The sequence below is a fragment of the Podarcis cretensis genome (assembly GCF_951804945.1).
Source record: "Podarcis cretensis genome assembly, chromosome: 9".
NCBI classification, from domain to species: Eukaryota; Metazoa; Chordata; class Lepidosauria; order Squamata; family Lacertidae; genus Podarcis; species Podarcis cretensis.
This window is the reverse complement of record NC_137178.1, coordinates 39,828,522-39,843,028: the sequence shown is the minus strand read 5'-3', so window position 1 is coordinate 39,843,028 and position 14,507 is coordinate 39,828,522. Positions and strand designations below refer to the sequence as shown.

Sequence of the window (14,507 nt, the reverse complement as noted above, 5' to 3'; positions counted from 1 at the left end):
TGAAAAGGTTGAAAATACCCAACCCGCGGAAATGACTGGCAGAATCCGAGACCAGGAAGAAGAGACGGTGGAAGAAGATTGGAAGAATTTTAAAATCTATTTACAGAAACATTGTAAATTTTTTGAATGTTGATGACATTGAAATGAAATGAAGGGGTTCTAGTAATAAGGCAAAATAAGAATATGTAAGAATGGATTGATATTAGATGAAAACTTGAAGCTATAATATGTGAGGGAAAATAATTAAGGATAAACCAACAGGATATGAATTTGCTGAACCAACCTTTAAATGGAATACAAAAAAGGGAGGCGTGAGGAAGTCAGGAAAATAAGTTAATCAAAGATGAGAAATTAAAAAAGAGGGATTTTTGTTTTTTCTTTTCTCTTTTTTATGTTAAATGTTTGTATTTTTGTACTCATGTATTTTTGTGTTTTTGTATTTTTCTTGTGTTTTTTCTTCTATTTACTGACTTATAACTTTTTTATTGTTAAAACTTAATAAAATATCATTAAAAAAAAAGAAAAGAAAATACCCAACCCAGAGCCACCTATCCTGAACACCAGGGACGTAGAAAGGGGGGTGCGGTGCGCCCCGGGTGTCACCTGGGGGTGACAAAATGGTGGCACTGCCTCCCCCCCCCAGCTGTAGGGCAGCTGAGGCCAGGCACCCCATTCCTCCCTAAGGGCACTGCCAATCCCGTCCTGGGACGGGGTGCACTGCAGGGCCTCAACCGCTCTGTAGCTGGGGGGGAGGCAGCAGGCAGACAGCAGGAGGGATGCCCTGTTCTTTCCCTCCCTATGGGCACCACACGCCCCATGCTGCCCCTATGGGTGGTTCACCCCGCCCCTACGCGTGCAGCCCCAGGTGCCGAAGAGGCTTCCTTTGCTGCTGCTGAACACTTCTTCAATTTCTGCCAAAATGTTCTGGATCAGAGTCCAGGTGTATAGAACTGCACTCTTACACCCTAATCTTTCATCTGTGATTCTAACAATCGGAACCAGCATGCATTACATGAAAACAAAGGACTGATGAAACTCTACATCAATACCGGCAAAAGCTAGACAAACATCCTGGTCCAGAGAAACATAAGGGCACCAGAGGTCTGAACCTGATATCTCCTCAGTGATGAAGTGAGCAGGGCAAAAACAACCACTAAATCAAATTTCAGACCCACCAGCAATCCTGAGACTTAAAAAAAAATTAAATTAGTATTTTCTATTTTTTTCAAGCACTGAGAAAAACATATTCATTTGTGAAAGTATGCCATTATGATTCTGGTGAAATAAGAGTAGTATGTCTCTCCCCCTTCTGAGACAACTGTTTCCTGACTAATCAGACAGAAGAACAGCTTCAAAATTGCAGTCAATTCAATAAATTTAGGAATGTCAAATCTGTGATTCATTCTTGTAGTCTTTGGAACAGAAAAACAACTGATAAGATTGATTTCCACCACTCTGCTATTCATTTGATGGAACTGCCGTTTAATTTGAGCTTGGAAATATATTTAGTATTTACTGCAGGGCTATATAATGATAGCCTATATATCTGAAGAGAAAAAGTTGCTGGGTTCCTTGCACCTGATAAACACATCTATAAATATAATACTGTGACATCCTTGCCTCTTCACTCTTTCTGAGATGGAAGCATGCAAATAACCTTGTATATTCCTCAAAGTGAAATACATGTTACATTTGTGGTACCATGGAGAATACCAATGCCTCCCATTTTCAGTTGTTATCTCTGCCTTGTTCTTTCCTAAGGATCTTACAGCTTTGCCAGAGATTAATTGCAACATTATCATGATCAGAAAATTATATACTTTTCAGTATATTAGTGCATTCCATTTTGTTTGTTTTTTAAATAAATAACATGCAAGTTTGTCTACTGGGCATTTACCTATCTTGAATTCTATATAGATAGATACATTCCAAAGGTAGGAGGAACAAACAATAAAGATCACCTTGCCTGTCCTGCAGATTTTGAAGGGTCATACAATGAGGAAACAGGTAGTCCTGCTTCCAGCTCCACAGTAGGTTTTTTTTTTTTGGGGGGGGGGAATTCAGTGACTAGAGCATAGCTGTCAACTGTCCCTTATTTGGCGGGAAAGTCCCTTATCCCAGTGCTGTGTCCCGCTGCTGTCTCTTATTGATGATGTCCCTTAAATTTCCCGGATTTCAAAGTAAGCAGCTCCTCTCCCTCCCTCCCTGCCAGCCAGGGAGGAGGGAGGCTCCAACTGTGTTGCTTGGCTGCGTTGCTCACCCAATAAGGAGTCTAAGAATGACTGGGGGTGGAGCTTGCATGCCTTGTGCCGATCAAATCAGCTGCGTTGCCTGGGGACTCGCCTTTGCTCAGCGCTTCCCAGCGGAGAGGTGACGGTGGTTTCCCTTGCTGCATCCGTATGCCGGGTTGCTGCGCTGTGGGAACCACCGCTTGAGGCTTCGTTTGGCTGCTGGCTGGGCTTTCTCCCTTTGGTTCGGAGTCTCTCAGAAGTTGAACATACCTGTGCTTGGAAAATCCCTTATTTTGGCTGCTGATCCCTTATTTTTGAGGCTGCTGGTCCCATATTTTCAAATCTGTAAATTGACAGCTATGGACTAGAGCTATCTATATACAGTATATTTCAAGCACAGATGCCCCATATATTTGTATAATGGAAATATGATCTTGGTGGTTTTATTTCCAACAACTTTTCTAATGATGGAATCCACCATTTTCACAGCTGCTGCACACTGGGTCAACATTTCCACTAAGCTATCCACCACAATCCCAAGATCTCTTTAATGGCCAGTTCAGTCCTGATTAGTGTAGATGTGAATTTTGTGGTTTTTGCATTTTGCTGTTTGGTATCTTAGAAACAGGATATTGGAGCACTTGTGTGATTCCAAGATTAGAATGCTGGATTTTGACTTTGCTCCACTGTTGGCCTTGTTAAGCATAAATGCATCAGTTTTAAACACAGCACTATTAAATATCATGCTTTCTTATTAACAAATAATAAGGTAGGTTGCTACTATTAATACTTTTTTTTGAAAGAGAAGATGACTTGACACTGAAAAATTACAAGTTGCCTTCAGGTAAAGAGCTGACGTTCTGAATCAGTTTTTTGGTCAAACCTAGCACTACACTTGAACATACTGACCAAATTTCTGGCTATATTATTTCAGAGAAGTCATAGTATTTCAGCCACATTCCTCCCATTTAAGAGAGGAGCAACAAAAATTATGCCGCAGTTTCCCCCTCTCTGTTGAACATACTAGCAGCCTCAAACCCAAAGTCAGCTGTTAAAAGTAGTAGTTTTGAAAGGCTCAGCCCACCAGTGTTATTGCTTGAAGGATTGTGTCATTTGGAGGAGCTACAGCTGAACTGCATCGCCTCCCACTTACTTTCAGAATCATTCACCCTCCATGAAAAGTGAGAGGGCTATCTTGCAGGAGGGTGGTCTTACCTTTAAAAATGAAGTGGTTGAGGGTTTTTCCTTTTTCTCTCTCTTTTGCATTAAATAAGGAAAAGACAAAGCCCTGGGCCTCATTGTCTTTAGAAGCAGAACCATTTTCTCCAGATTCTGAGAATTTGCTGAATTGCTGGAGGTTAATCAAATCTTGGGGTTGGAGTGGTGATTTGCAGCCCCATCAAAACTTCTTTGCAGAATACTTAAGTCGAGCACTAGAAAGAACATCTGTCACATGACACTTTACCTGCAGCCTGAATTGATATGACTCAGGGACTGGTTTACCACCCAAGAGAGAATTTTACCTTGATACTCATCTGTTAAAGAAACAAGAGTTTAATAGTTTTTCTGGGCCCATGCAACCGCTAGATAATCTAAGGGAAAAAAATGGACTCTTGTTATGAATCTTAGTAGGGTTTGTGTTCAAATGACATGTTTTGGACTAATTTGTAAAATCATCAGTCTTCCAAAGCATATATCCAAAGTTTAGAACTGTTTTGGAATAAATAATACCTGGATGTATCTTTCTATTTCTGGATACTTCCACCACATGTGCTGATATGTTCTTATAATGGAACATCCCCTCTTACACATGTGAGAACAGTTTGGTTTTATATTAGCTAGGCATCTAGGTGTTAAGTACCAGCTGTGTACAATTTTAAGGGCTCTTTCTCTTGTTGTTGTCAATATTTATTTGGCACTTTTACCCACAGATTTTTCAATGCCTCTTCTTCAAAATTGAGTTTAATTCTAAGTAGCCAAGTATAGTCTTGCACTGTAATCAACTAATCATTTGCTGCCCTTTCATGACACCCCAAATCAACTTCATGAGGTGGATGGCTCACTCTACCTAATGGTGGGGCCATAAATATGACCTTACAATGGCTGATTTCATCAACATATGGTATAATTCTGCTTTCCATGACTCTAGAAGTTCAACTATATTGTATAACTAACAGGGCTTTTAATCAGTAATGGAGGCCTAACTAAATAAATTTGCACTAACTTCTTTTTAAATGTTGAAATTCCTAATGATATAATCTGTGGTATGGTTTGGTATTTGTTCCTGCATGGGTTGAATGGGAAATGTTCTGTCATTACAAGCTGAACTATACAGTGTTTTAAAAGGTGAGTTACAAAAAATAGCAATGGCATACCATTTACATTAATATGTATGTGTGGCAGAATATATGCCAGAGTCCCTGTCACTCTGCTTTTCAAGGCCACATCTGATATTTTTCTGTTACAGTAATAAAAACTGCAGCTGTTGCTAAGCAAATGGAATGAATTACATTTACAAGAAAGTTTTTCTGAGTGAAAAAGAAGATAGCTCAGAGGAGATGTATTGTAAGCTCATGAATGACTTTATCATTTTTATTTTCATTCCCCAACTGGACTAAGGCAAGGTGATCCTTGGACTCTTCAAAATGGTGGAATTTAGTCCAAAAGAAGGGGAGCTGGAAAGCAGCTCTGTTTTAAAGCCTGAACAATGCTGTGTCCAAACAAACCAGCCTCTTGCTAAGTTTCCAGTTCTTTGGGCTGGGAAATGGTCTGTTAATCATACAGCCATCTTATAAAAATAGTCCTGTGATCTTGCTGTTGCCGCCGTTCCTTAGCAATTGTGTTTGCCTAAGGAAATTTAATTTTTATATAGGTAATTAACACTGTTGATTCTCACTGTTGATATATAAAAGGATGTCACATAGAGGAGGGAGAAAGGTTGTTTTCTGCTGCTCCAGAGAAGCGGACACGGAGCAATGGATCCAAACTACAAGAAAGAAGATTCCACCTAAACATTAGGAAGAACTTCCTGACAGTAAGAGCTGTTCGACAGTGGAATTTGCTGCCAAGGAGTGTGGTGGAGTCTCCTTCTTTGGAGGTCTTTAAGCGGAGGCTTGACAACCATATGTCAGGAGTGCTCTGATGGTGTTTCCTGCTTGGCAGGGGGTTGGACTCGATGGCCCTTGTGGTCTCTTCCAACTCTATGATTCTATGATTCTATGATTCTTGCTGGCACCACAGATTTTGCACAGGAAACAGCTTGTTTTGTTTCATTTTTTCCCCTTTAAAAATAATATCAGATTCCAGTGTTATAGCAGACATTTGTTAGCTCCCATGCAACCCCAACAGTGCCACCAAATTACTAGGAGGCTTAGGAAATAATATATCCAGTCAGTATTAATGATGGGGTCCTAGTATATGGAAGCAGTGGCGTAGCGTGGGGGGTGCAGGGGGGGCCGGCCGCACCGGGCGCAACATCTGGGGGTTAGGGTTAGGGGGCACAAATCCACGGGTTAGGGGGCACAAATCCATGGGTTAGGGGGCGCAAATTACTTGCCTTGCCCCGGGTGCTGACAACCCACGCTACGCCACTGTATGGAAGCACCTGTAGTTCATTAGTACAGCACATGGTTTGTGCAGGAGGTCTTAGGTTCAGTCACTTGTACAGTATTCCTTGGAGAGATGCTGCCAGTCAGAGCAGATAGTATTAGCTTAGCTCAGCCTTCTCCACATGTTTTGGATCAGAACTCCAATTAGCTGCAAACAGTGTGATCAATGGTTGGAGATGATAGCAGTTCAAAACATCTGGAGGGTGGTTGTGGGGCCTGGGCAAATAGTTTGACTTATTTCTGTAGCATATTTTCTGGGATGTGACTCCAGATTCCAGGTATGAATCGATCTGTGGGTTGTGTGATTTGCATACAGAGGCTGTGGGAAGCTCAGGGAATAAAAGTCTCCATCTACATTTTGAAACAAGATTACAAGCTGACACTTTCAAAGCACTGATTTTAACCACTGGTTTCAAAACTGCACTGATTTTTGTTGTTGTTTCTTAGAATTCCCAAACAACTCCATGTACAAGGCTTCTGGTGCTTTATATGTGGATTCATGCACTTGGTATGATAAACATGCTATAACTGAAATTTTAAAAGTCATAACTTTCAGTTGTAACATTTTTATCATACCATGGCCACAAATTCACATGAAAGGCTTTGGAGACTTTAATTCCAGTGTTGACAAAATCTAAATGACAACATTGTAAATGGCTGATTGTCATTTTGAATTCCTTGGATCAAAATAGACACATTTTCTTCATTAAGAACATTACAGTCTAAAACTTTATGGGAAGATTTATAATCACTGAAAGGAGAAAGTAATCTTCCTTTTGTCAGCGTATACAACCAGAGGGACTCATTAGAAAGTTTGTGTTAATGGATGCTCACTGCAAATATTGCAGTAGTTTGTTTCTGTTACGACAAGTCACCCCAAAGGAAGCATGAAATTCTTATCAATGCCACCATATAAATACTAATTCTGATGCACTTTACATTTATATAAGGGTGTCTGTTTGTGCAGAGCATCATAATGTAAGAAACAATCAAGATCAGCCCTCCCCTGCTTTGTGTCACCAGCTGAGTGCCTTGATAATAATGCCATTTGAGATTGTTGTTCTTTCCCCCCCAATGCTAATATTAGCACAAAATGTAATCACAATTATTTCAGATACTAATTGCATGCTCTCTCTTTTGGCAATTGAAAGTTGTCTTTGAAACATGCTTTATATAGGTTTGGATAACGCCTGTTAATAAATGGTTTGGGTCAGCAAGTAGTCTTTGCATGTTCTTCTGGTACAGTAGGTTATGATGCTCACCACCCTTCTGAATCTCCTTTGTTCCTGGGGATGTGGATACCAGCTTGGGATCAGCCTGAGCCACAGAATGGCCAAAAGAATAGGGCTGGCAAGAAATTATTGGTTAGCTGCTTGGCAGATGTCAAGGCAGTACAAACTACTGGAACTAGGACAGCTTTGCAGGATGGACAGAAGGCCTCAGTACTTCAGAATTATGTGCAAACTTGTCTGTAGAGATTAGCCATGCTCTTTCATTTGCTGTACTTCCTATTGGATTGCACCAGAATTTTAGCACCCAAAACTATATAGTAATAAATTAGGTAAAGGTAAAGGAACCCCTGACCATTAGGTCCAGTCGTGACCGACTCTGGGGTTGTGGCGCTCATCTCGCTTTATTGGCCGAGGGAGCCGGAGTACAGCTTCTGGGTCATGTGGCCAGCATGACTAAGCCGCTTCTGGCGAACCAGAGCAGTGCACAGAAATGCCATTTACCTTCCCGCTGGAGCGGTACCTATTTATCTACTTGCACTTTGATGTGCTTTCGAACCGCTAGGCTTTGCAGGAGCAGGGACCAAGCAATGGGAGCTCACCCTGTCGCGGGGATTCAAACCGCCAACCTTTTGATTGGCAAGTCCTAGACTCTGTAGTTTAACCCACAGTGCCACCCGTGTCCCGTGCACCACCTGAAAATCTCAAAATGTGAAGGTGGTTAAAAAATGGCCACCAACATCACAGCTTCAAACTCTTATTCAGAGATCCAGAAATATCATTTGCATTTTTTTTAAAGAAAAGGCTGACATAGAATTTATGATCTACTCAGTGCTAAAGTTTATCATTGGGGAAACAGACGAAAATGGGAGATGCAACACCCAACATATGGGAGACACATCTACTCAATGGCAAAGTTTCTCATTGGGAAAATATAGAAAGAAGAGGCATACAAAAATTAGTGTATTTATGTATGCATGCCTGAACTGGCCTGAATTTTTTGTTGACTTTGTGCTAGAACAAGTGATAATATATACAAGATACTTTGGCATAAGAACTGCACTGGAGCCAAAGTCATGCCTTGCTATTTTGTTCCAAATTATTTGCTAATTAGTGCTACACAACCTATCACCTTATTTCTTAACAAATAGAGATCGTATATTGTATTTGAGTTGCTTAAAGAATAACAAATCTTTACTTTTTTCTCGTCTTGCTAATACATTCTAAATGCTGTGTTGTGTCCTTACTAAGCGTTGAATTTCCTTGTAGATATCCTATTAAGATTAATAGAATTTTAGCATTTTTTCATTAATACATTTTCAAATGGATTACCTTTTCAAGTATATAAAACAGCTGCTTTTTTTAGCTTAAGGATCAACTCACTCTTCCCAAATGGGGTGGCTAGTTATGGATTGTCACAAAAGTGGATGTGGTTTAAATAATACTGCAATATATCTCACCACAGTGGAGGAGACAATATTAGAGACGTGTCTGGACTCTTTCTTTGTTATTTAAGTGACTATGCTAACACATGAGAAGGGAGTTTGATCATACCTGCCATATGCAAGAAACCTTAAGCGTTTGGTGGTGCCTGCCTTGTGTCCCAGAGGTGGGTGGCAGGTTATTGCTTTGTTGTTTCTCCTTATTTGTGCCTTTATCTTGTGAACCACCCTGAGATCTGTTGATGAAGGGTGGAATATAAATCAAGCAAGCAAGCAAACCAACAACCAACCAACCAAGAAGAAGAAGATAGACAGTGGCTGGCACTGAAAACTGAGTGTGTAAATCCCAGCAGAAGTTCCAAGGCATCTCAACCATCTCATGGGGTTACATACCATGTGTCACAGAAGGCTAAGAATATACATTAGCTGCACGTTTTATGTTGTGATCTTCAGGTGAATATATATACATTTCCTGATCGCCTCTTTTAAGCAAGAACAGAATAGCAACAGGTAACTTCTGATTCTAGCAGATAAACTAAGTCCAGTGCCATCTAGTGAAGAAACCATATAATAACACTATAGATAAATGTACACCTAAAGGTAAAGGGTAAAGGGACCCCTGACCATTAGGTCTAGTCGTGGCCGACTCTGGGGTTGCGGTGCTCATCTCGCTTTATTGGCCGAGGGAGCCGGTGTACAGCTTTCGGGACATGTGGCCAGCATGACTGAGCTGCTTCTGGCGAACCAGAGCAGCACACGGAAATGCCATTTACCTTCCCGCTGGAGCGGTACCTTTTTATCTACTTGCACTTTGATGTGCTTTCGAACTGCTAGGTTGGCATGTACACCTACACACACACAAATGATGTATGTGGAATTGCCATGGTGTGTTGTGGAAGTGAGGCTCACCTAGGAGAGCTGGTGAGAGAGGAGCAGTCAATGGATGCCCTCTGCACTGGAGACGGGGTGAGGGAATAGCTATTGTAGATGGTTCTCTTGGGATCTGGAAAGAGGATCTTTATATATTTATTTTATATCCTGCCCTTCTTCCCCAAGAAGCCCAGGGCCACACATAACAATTGATAAAACAATTAAAAATCAATTGCAAACCAGATGCAGATTTGGAAATATCTCCACTTGACAGGCTTGTAGAAAGAGGAAGGTCTTCTGTAGGCATCAAAATGACCACAGAGATGGCTCCAGTTTCATATTAAAAGGGAAGGAATACCAAAGGGGAGGTGCCACAACACCGAAGGCCTGAATCCTACATTGTAATAAGATGATATCTGCTAGAGAATTGTTTTCTCAGAGAACAGTGACCTGTTGTATATATAAGGGGAAGAGACAATCTTTCAGATATCTTGGTCCAAAGCTGTACAGAAATAGTTTTGTAGCCTCTGAGGCTGTTATAAGCAGTGGGCATATGTATACGCCAATGGCATCCAAGAGTTCAAAGTGGGGAATTGGCTAATGGAGTCTTTGACAGAGAACCCGAAGGCCACACACTGCCTTGTTGTGCATGGTGTGTGGGAAGCAAGGCCAAAATCTGACGCCTCACCAGCACTCACCCATTACCTAGGCTTTGAGAAGGATGTGGGTGGACTTTAGGATCCTGTCAAAGTCCTCACGCCTCCTTGCCAAAGATCAGCACCTTGCTTACCCGGCTTTGGGAAGGCATCAAAAATTTTTGGGGAGAGCATCAAATATTGTTGAGGGCCACCAGGAAAGGCATGAAGGGCAGCATGCGTACTGGACTGGCCCTGGTGTAGGAAGAATATTGGTGTAAGAGAGAGAATCCTCTCTTTCTCCTACTGCTGCTAGCACATTTTCTGCCTTAATTTTGAGGGGAAGTGTTTGGGGGAAAGATTGGACCCCCTTTTTGTTGTTGTTGAAAATTGATCTTTAGATCCTATTCAGGACTTACAGCAAGCTGTTTTCCACTTCATTGGAAAAACAGCTTAGTATGTGAATCCCACTTAGAAATTGAAACGTCTTTGTATTCTTGCATCAAACCCTAAATACCTACATTGTATTCTTGCATCAAACCCTAAATACCTGGTAAGAATTTTAACTAATTTCTTCACAAAGTAAATTTTGCTTCTCACATATCTCAACTCTCTCTCTCTCTCTAAAAAAGAGAGAATAGAAGGTGGTAACAGATTATAACTTCATAATTGTAACTAGAATCTTTTATGCAGTTCTGTTAGGTTTTCCACACATACTGCCAAAAGAGGTTTTTCAGTCTGTGGCTTCTTCCAGTTATGTCTTCCATCTGTTTCCTTTCCTTTATTCTTTCATCATTCTGGTTTCTAGCTTCCCCCTTTGGCTTAGGGTGCTTTTTAAAGAGACTTTTTTGTGTTAGAAAACTGCTAGCTTGGGCCAAGATCCCACATAGTCCAGCACTTTACCCCATGACACTCTTCAAACAAATGTCCCTGGAAATTTGCAAATCAGATATAATAACAGCATCTGCTAAACGGGGGGGGGGGGGGGGGTTGCTCCAGAATGTGAAGGTTCCATTTTTAAGATATTGTGATGAATCTGCACTGATTAGACCCCTCGTGCATAAATGTGTCGTTCCTTTTTAAACCCATCTAACCTACTGCCTATCACAGCAACTGGGGGGAGGGGTGCGGTGTGTCAACCATATTATTAATGTATTGCATGAAGAAATGCTTCTATTTTGTATGTTTAATCAGTCCCATTGGATGGTTGTGGTGTAGTGTTTTGAAGGACGTGTGGTTCCAGAATTGGCCTCCACAGTCACTTACAGACTCATTGTTAAAACTGTGTTTTATGGAAGACAATCTTACTAGGCTATGAAGATCGCCGAAGAAGAAGAAGATTGTTTTGAAGTACTGAACACTGAATATTCCTTATTCACTTTCCCATGCCATTCTTATCAAAAATATTTTAAAATGGTGCATCCTCCTAGTTTCTTTCCTTATGAAGTAAAATGGCACCAATTCCACTTAATATTATTGGGGAAACTGCTGCGTCTTTGAATTCAAATGTTATCTTCTTAGCCCAATCTAAATGCTTAATGACACATCAAAGAATTCTAAAAGATTAGTGAGGAAACAGCCACCTTTACAGAAGCCATGCTGATTCTTCCTAAGCAAGGCTTGTTCTTCTGTACTGCTGCAGGACCAATCTGATTGCTTTGGCCCACAAGCCACATTAGTTTCACTTCAGAGCCTTAACTCAGTGTGCATTCCTGGGATGACCTTAAAATGACACTTCAACTGTACTGGTAAATCACAACCATCTGGACATATCTGCAATTTTACTTCACAATTTTCTTTTTGTGAAGAACAAATTGACTGCAGACTTACATATCCACAGTTCAAATTTGCTTTTGTTTGAGAGCTTTATCATCAGCAAGAATGTACAGGGGGAACATATTCATAGCCACTCACAATATATGGACGCTCAGTTTCTGAAAGCTGCAATTTTATGTTGCTACATCTTCATTTCTGCTGAGATGATTACTTCCTCACCAAGATAAAGGATGTCTGGCCTTTTAGCAGTTAGATGGAATATTTCCTTTTCTGGTGGATAGCGACATTTAAATGGTTGTAGAATGGTTCTATGACTTCCTCTTCTGCTTTACATCTTCATGGGAGAAGTATTCCTGAAGCATTTGAAGTGAGGACAACCAAACTCTCTTTCTGTTCCAACTGTGCTTGTGCATGGTTTTTGCTCTGCTCGACTCAGGTCAATTTTAATTATTTAGAGTTTGCTGTTACAACATGGGCTCACTAGTTTTCTATGTCTGGAGAATCTCTCCTGCCCTCTAGTTGTCAGCTTTTCTGCTGCATCATTTGCTTTCTCAAGTTTCCTAAAAAGTTATATTCAAAATAGCTCATGGAAAAATCAAGGATAACAAGTTACTTTAAGATGCATCTTACATTGACTATGGGGACTAAAGTTTGTATATTCTCTCTCTCTCTCTCTCTCTCTCTCTCTCACACACACACACACACACACACACACAGGGCTAGTGGTGGCATAGTGGGTTGTGGGTCAGGCTAGGACCTGGGAGACCAGGGTTTTAATCCCTGCCCAGCCAGCAAGCTCACTGGATTACGTTGGGAGAGTAAACCTGTCCTCACAGGATTGTCAAGAAGGTAAAGTGGCCAAGAGACTGATACTGATGAATTGGAAGAATAAAGATAATCAATGGATCAACAATATGGGAACACTCACAACTTTTGAATGGACTTCTTACAGACATAGACTTTGTTTGGATAAATATGACAACATTTGGAATGAGTTTATACAGAATGTATCTACATCTGTAACCCCCTTTGTGCTCTTAATGGCCCATCACCTCAAGAGGAAGCCAGCTTGGCTTATATTTTATATTTATTGGATCCAGGGCTTCAGGAAGGAATAGGCTGGTTTGACTAGCTTTTAAGGCTTGCTGGATCCAGGGATCAAATGCGAGTTTGGCACCCACAAACTCAAAACAACACACCACAGTAACCTTTGTCTGTATTGTCCTCAATTGAGATGGATCTTCATTTCTATGCTCTTAATATACCAATAAATCTATTGATTTTGTGTTACAGTGGGTGGACATCCAATATTAAAGGCAGCTGATATTCGAGTTGCTGGAGCTTTAGTAGCTGCATCAATGAGAGAAAGGAAGATGAAAGAACAGGAAGCAAACCAAGCTGCTGCTGTAACAGAGAACAGTGTCTAACATAGGATGCAATTCATGCCCAGTTGTAATAAACGGCATCATCAATTTGATTATAAAGATACTGGATTGTAAACAAACTTCAGTTTCCTCTGATGAAAATTCCCAGTATACAATGGAAAGCATTTCATCTTTAAATTATCAGATGTAGACAGAAGAGAACAGAAACATCGCTCTTGAGCCCATACTATAGACTAGATTCCTATACGGTTTGAAACAATTTCAGTAGGATTTAGAAGCCTAATGTGTAAAAAAATTAAAATTTAAAAATCCCATGCTTATTTGTTTGGATCATGATAGGCACTGTTCTTATGTTTTTGTCTTTCTGTATTCTGTATGGCAGCGTCTAACATCAAATAAATGTGTCAGTGTTTTTTGCCCGTGAAATTTTACAGCCTTTCTGGTGCCTTTTGATCTCAAAGTTGTTCTGTGTGCTTTTCAAAACAAACTAACTTGCATCAAGCGCTTTAACAATATATTCCCCAAATCTGCAAAAAGACGGTGTAAGGTCAGTAAAGGAAAGCCTTTACCTTTCAATAGTCACTTTTCTATAAATAAATTGGCACTTGATCCTCATCAAAGAGCAAGAAATATTGGATATGCTCTCTGAGTGTCCATTGTAGTTTTTTGAGCCAACTACCTGATGGAAGTCATCACTTATATGTAAATGAACTGTCAATGGTTTGCCACTGTTGGCAATCACTGGACTGTGAAGGGTATGTCTTAATAAGAACCAAAGCTCTTCACAGACTTTGATTTACTGGAAATAAAATAGAAAAGTCCTCTGGGATTACGAAGGACACTTGTTTCAGATAAAATGTCTAGACAGTAGCAATATATCTGGGGCTTTTATTATAGCAAAACTGCAAATTAGAATGGAGTGCAGAGAAAGTTCCAGTGACCCAACTGAGTTCAAAAACACTGCTTCCCGCTGATCTTTCCCCCCAAAGCCTAAAGACATAGTAAGATCACGAGCAAGCCCCTCCAAACAAAAAATAAAGCAAAGCATTATGTCCAAGGTTTCGAAGGGCAATGTTTATTGAGCATTAATTTGATTTGTATGCAGGGAGGTTAGACAATGTTGGCTGTTTGGTGAGCACTTGTCCTGACTTGTTTGTGGGGAGGTTAGATACTGTTACGTCAAGCAAGTGTTCTCCCACACTTCCCAGCGCATGTTCCCGTCGCGATCCTTATCGCAAAAAATCAGGTCTTTGGGGGAAGCGAGTTTGTTGTGCCAGACCTCCCAATCAATTCCAACTGTGCGACCTGAATTTGATGGTATGTGATTAGAT

The 14,507-nt window shown here is 40.6% G+C and overlaps 1 protein-coding gene across 3 annotated transcripts in view; it reads left to right on the top strand.

Annotated features, from left to right (window-relative positions):
• Nucleotides 1-13,602, top strand: part of IQCM (IQ motif containing M) — an 86,792-nt gene extending 73,190 nt beyond the window's left edge. For all 3 annotated transcript variants that reach the window (XM_079990610.1, XM_079990608.1, XM_079990609.1), the window contains exon 12: nt 13,085-13,602. In XM_079990610.1, coding sequence (XP_079846736.1) covers nt 13,085-13,218 — 134 coding nt within the window. In that variant the 3' untranslated portion in view covers nt 13,219-13,602. The remainder of the gene's footprint in view (nt 1-13,084) is intronic.
• The last annotated feature ends 905 nt before the right edge of the window (nt 13,603-14,507 follow it).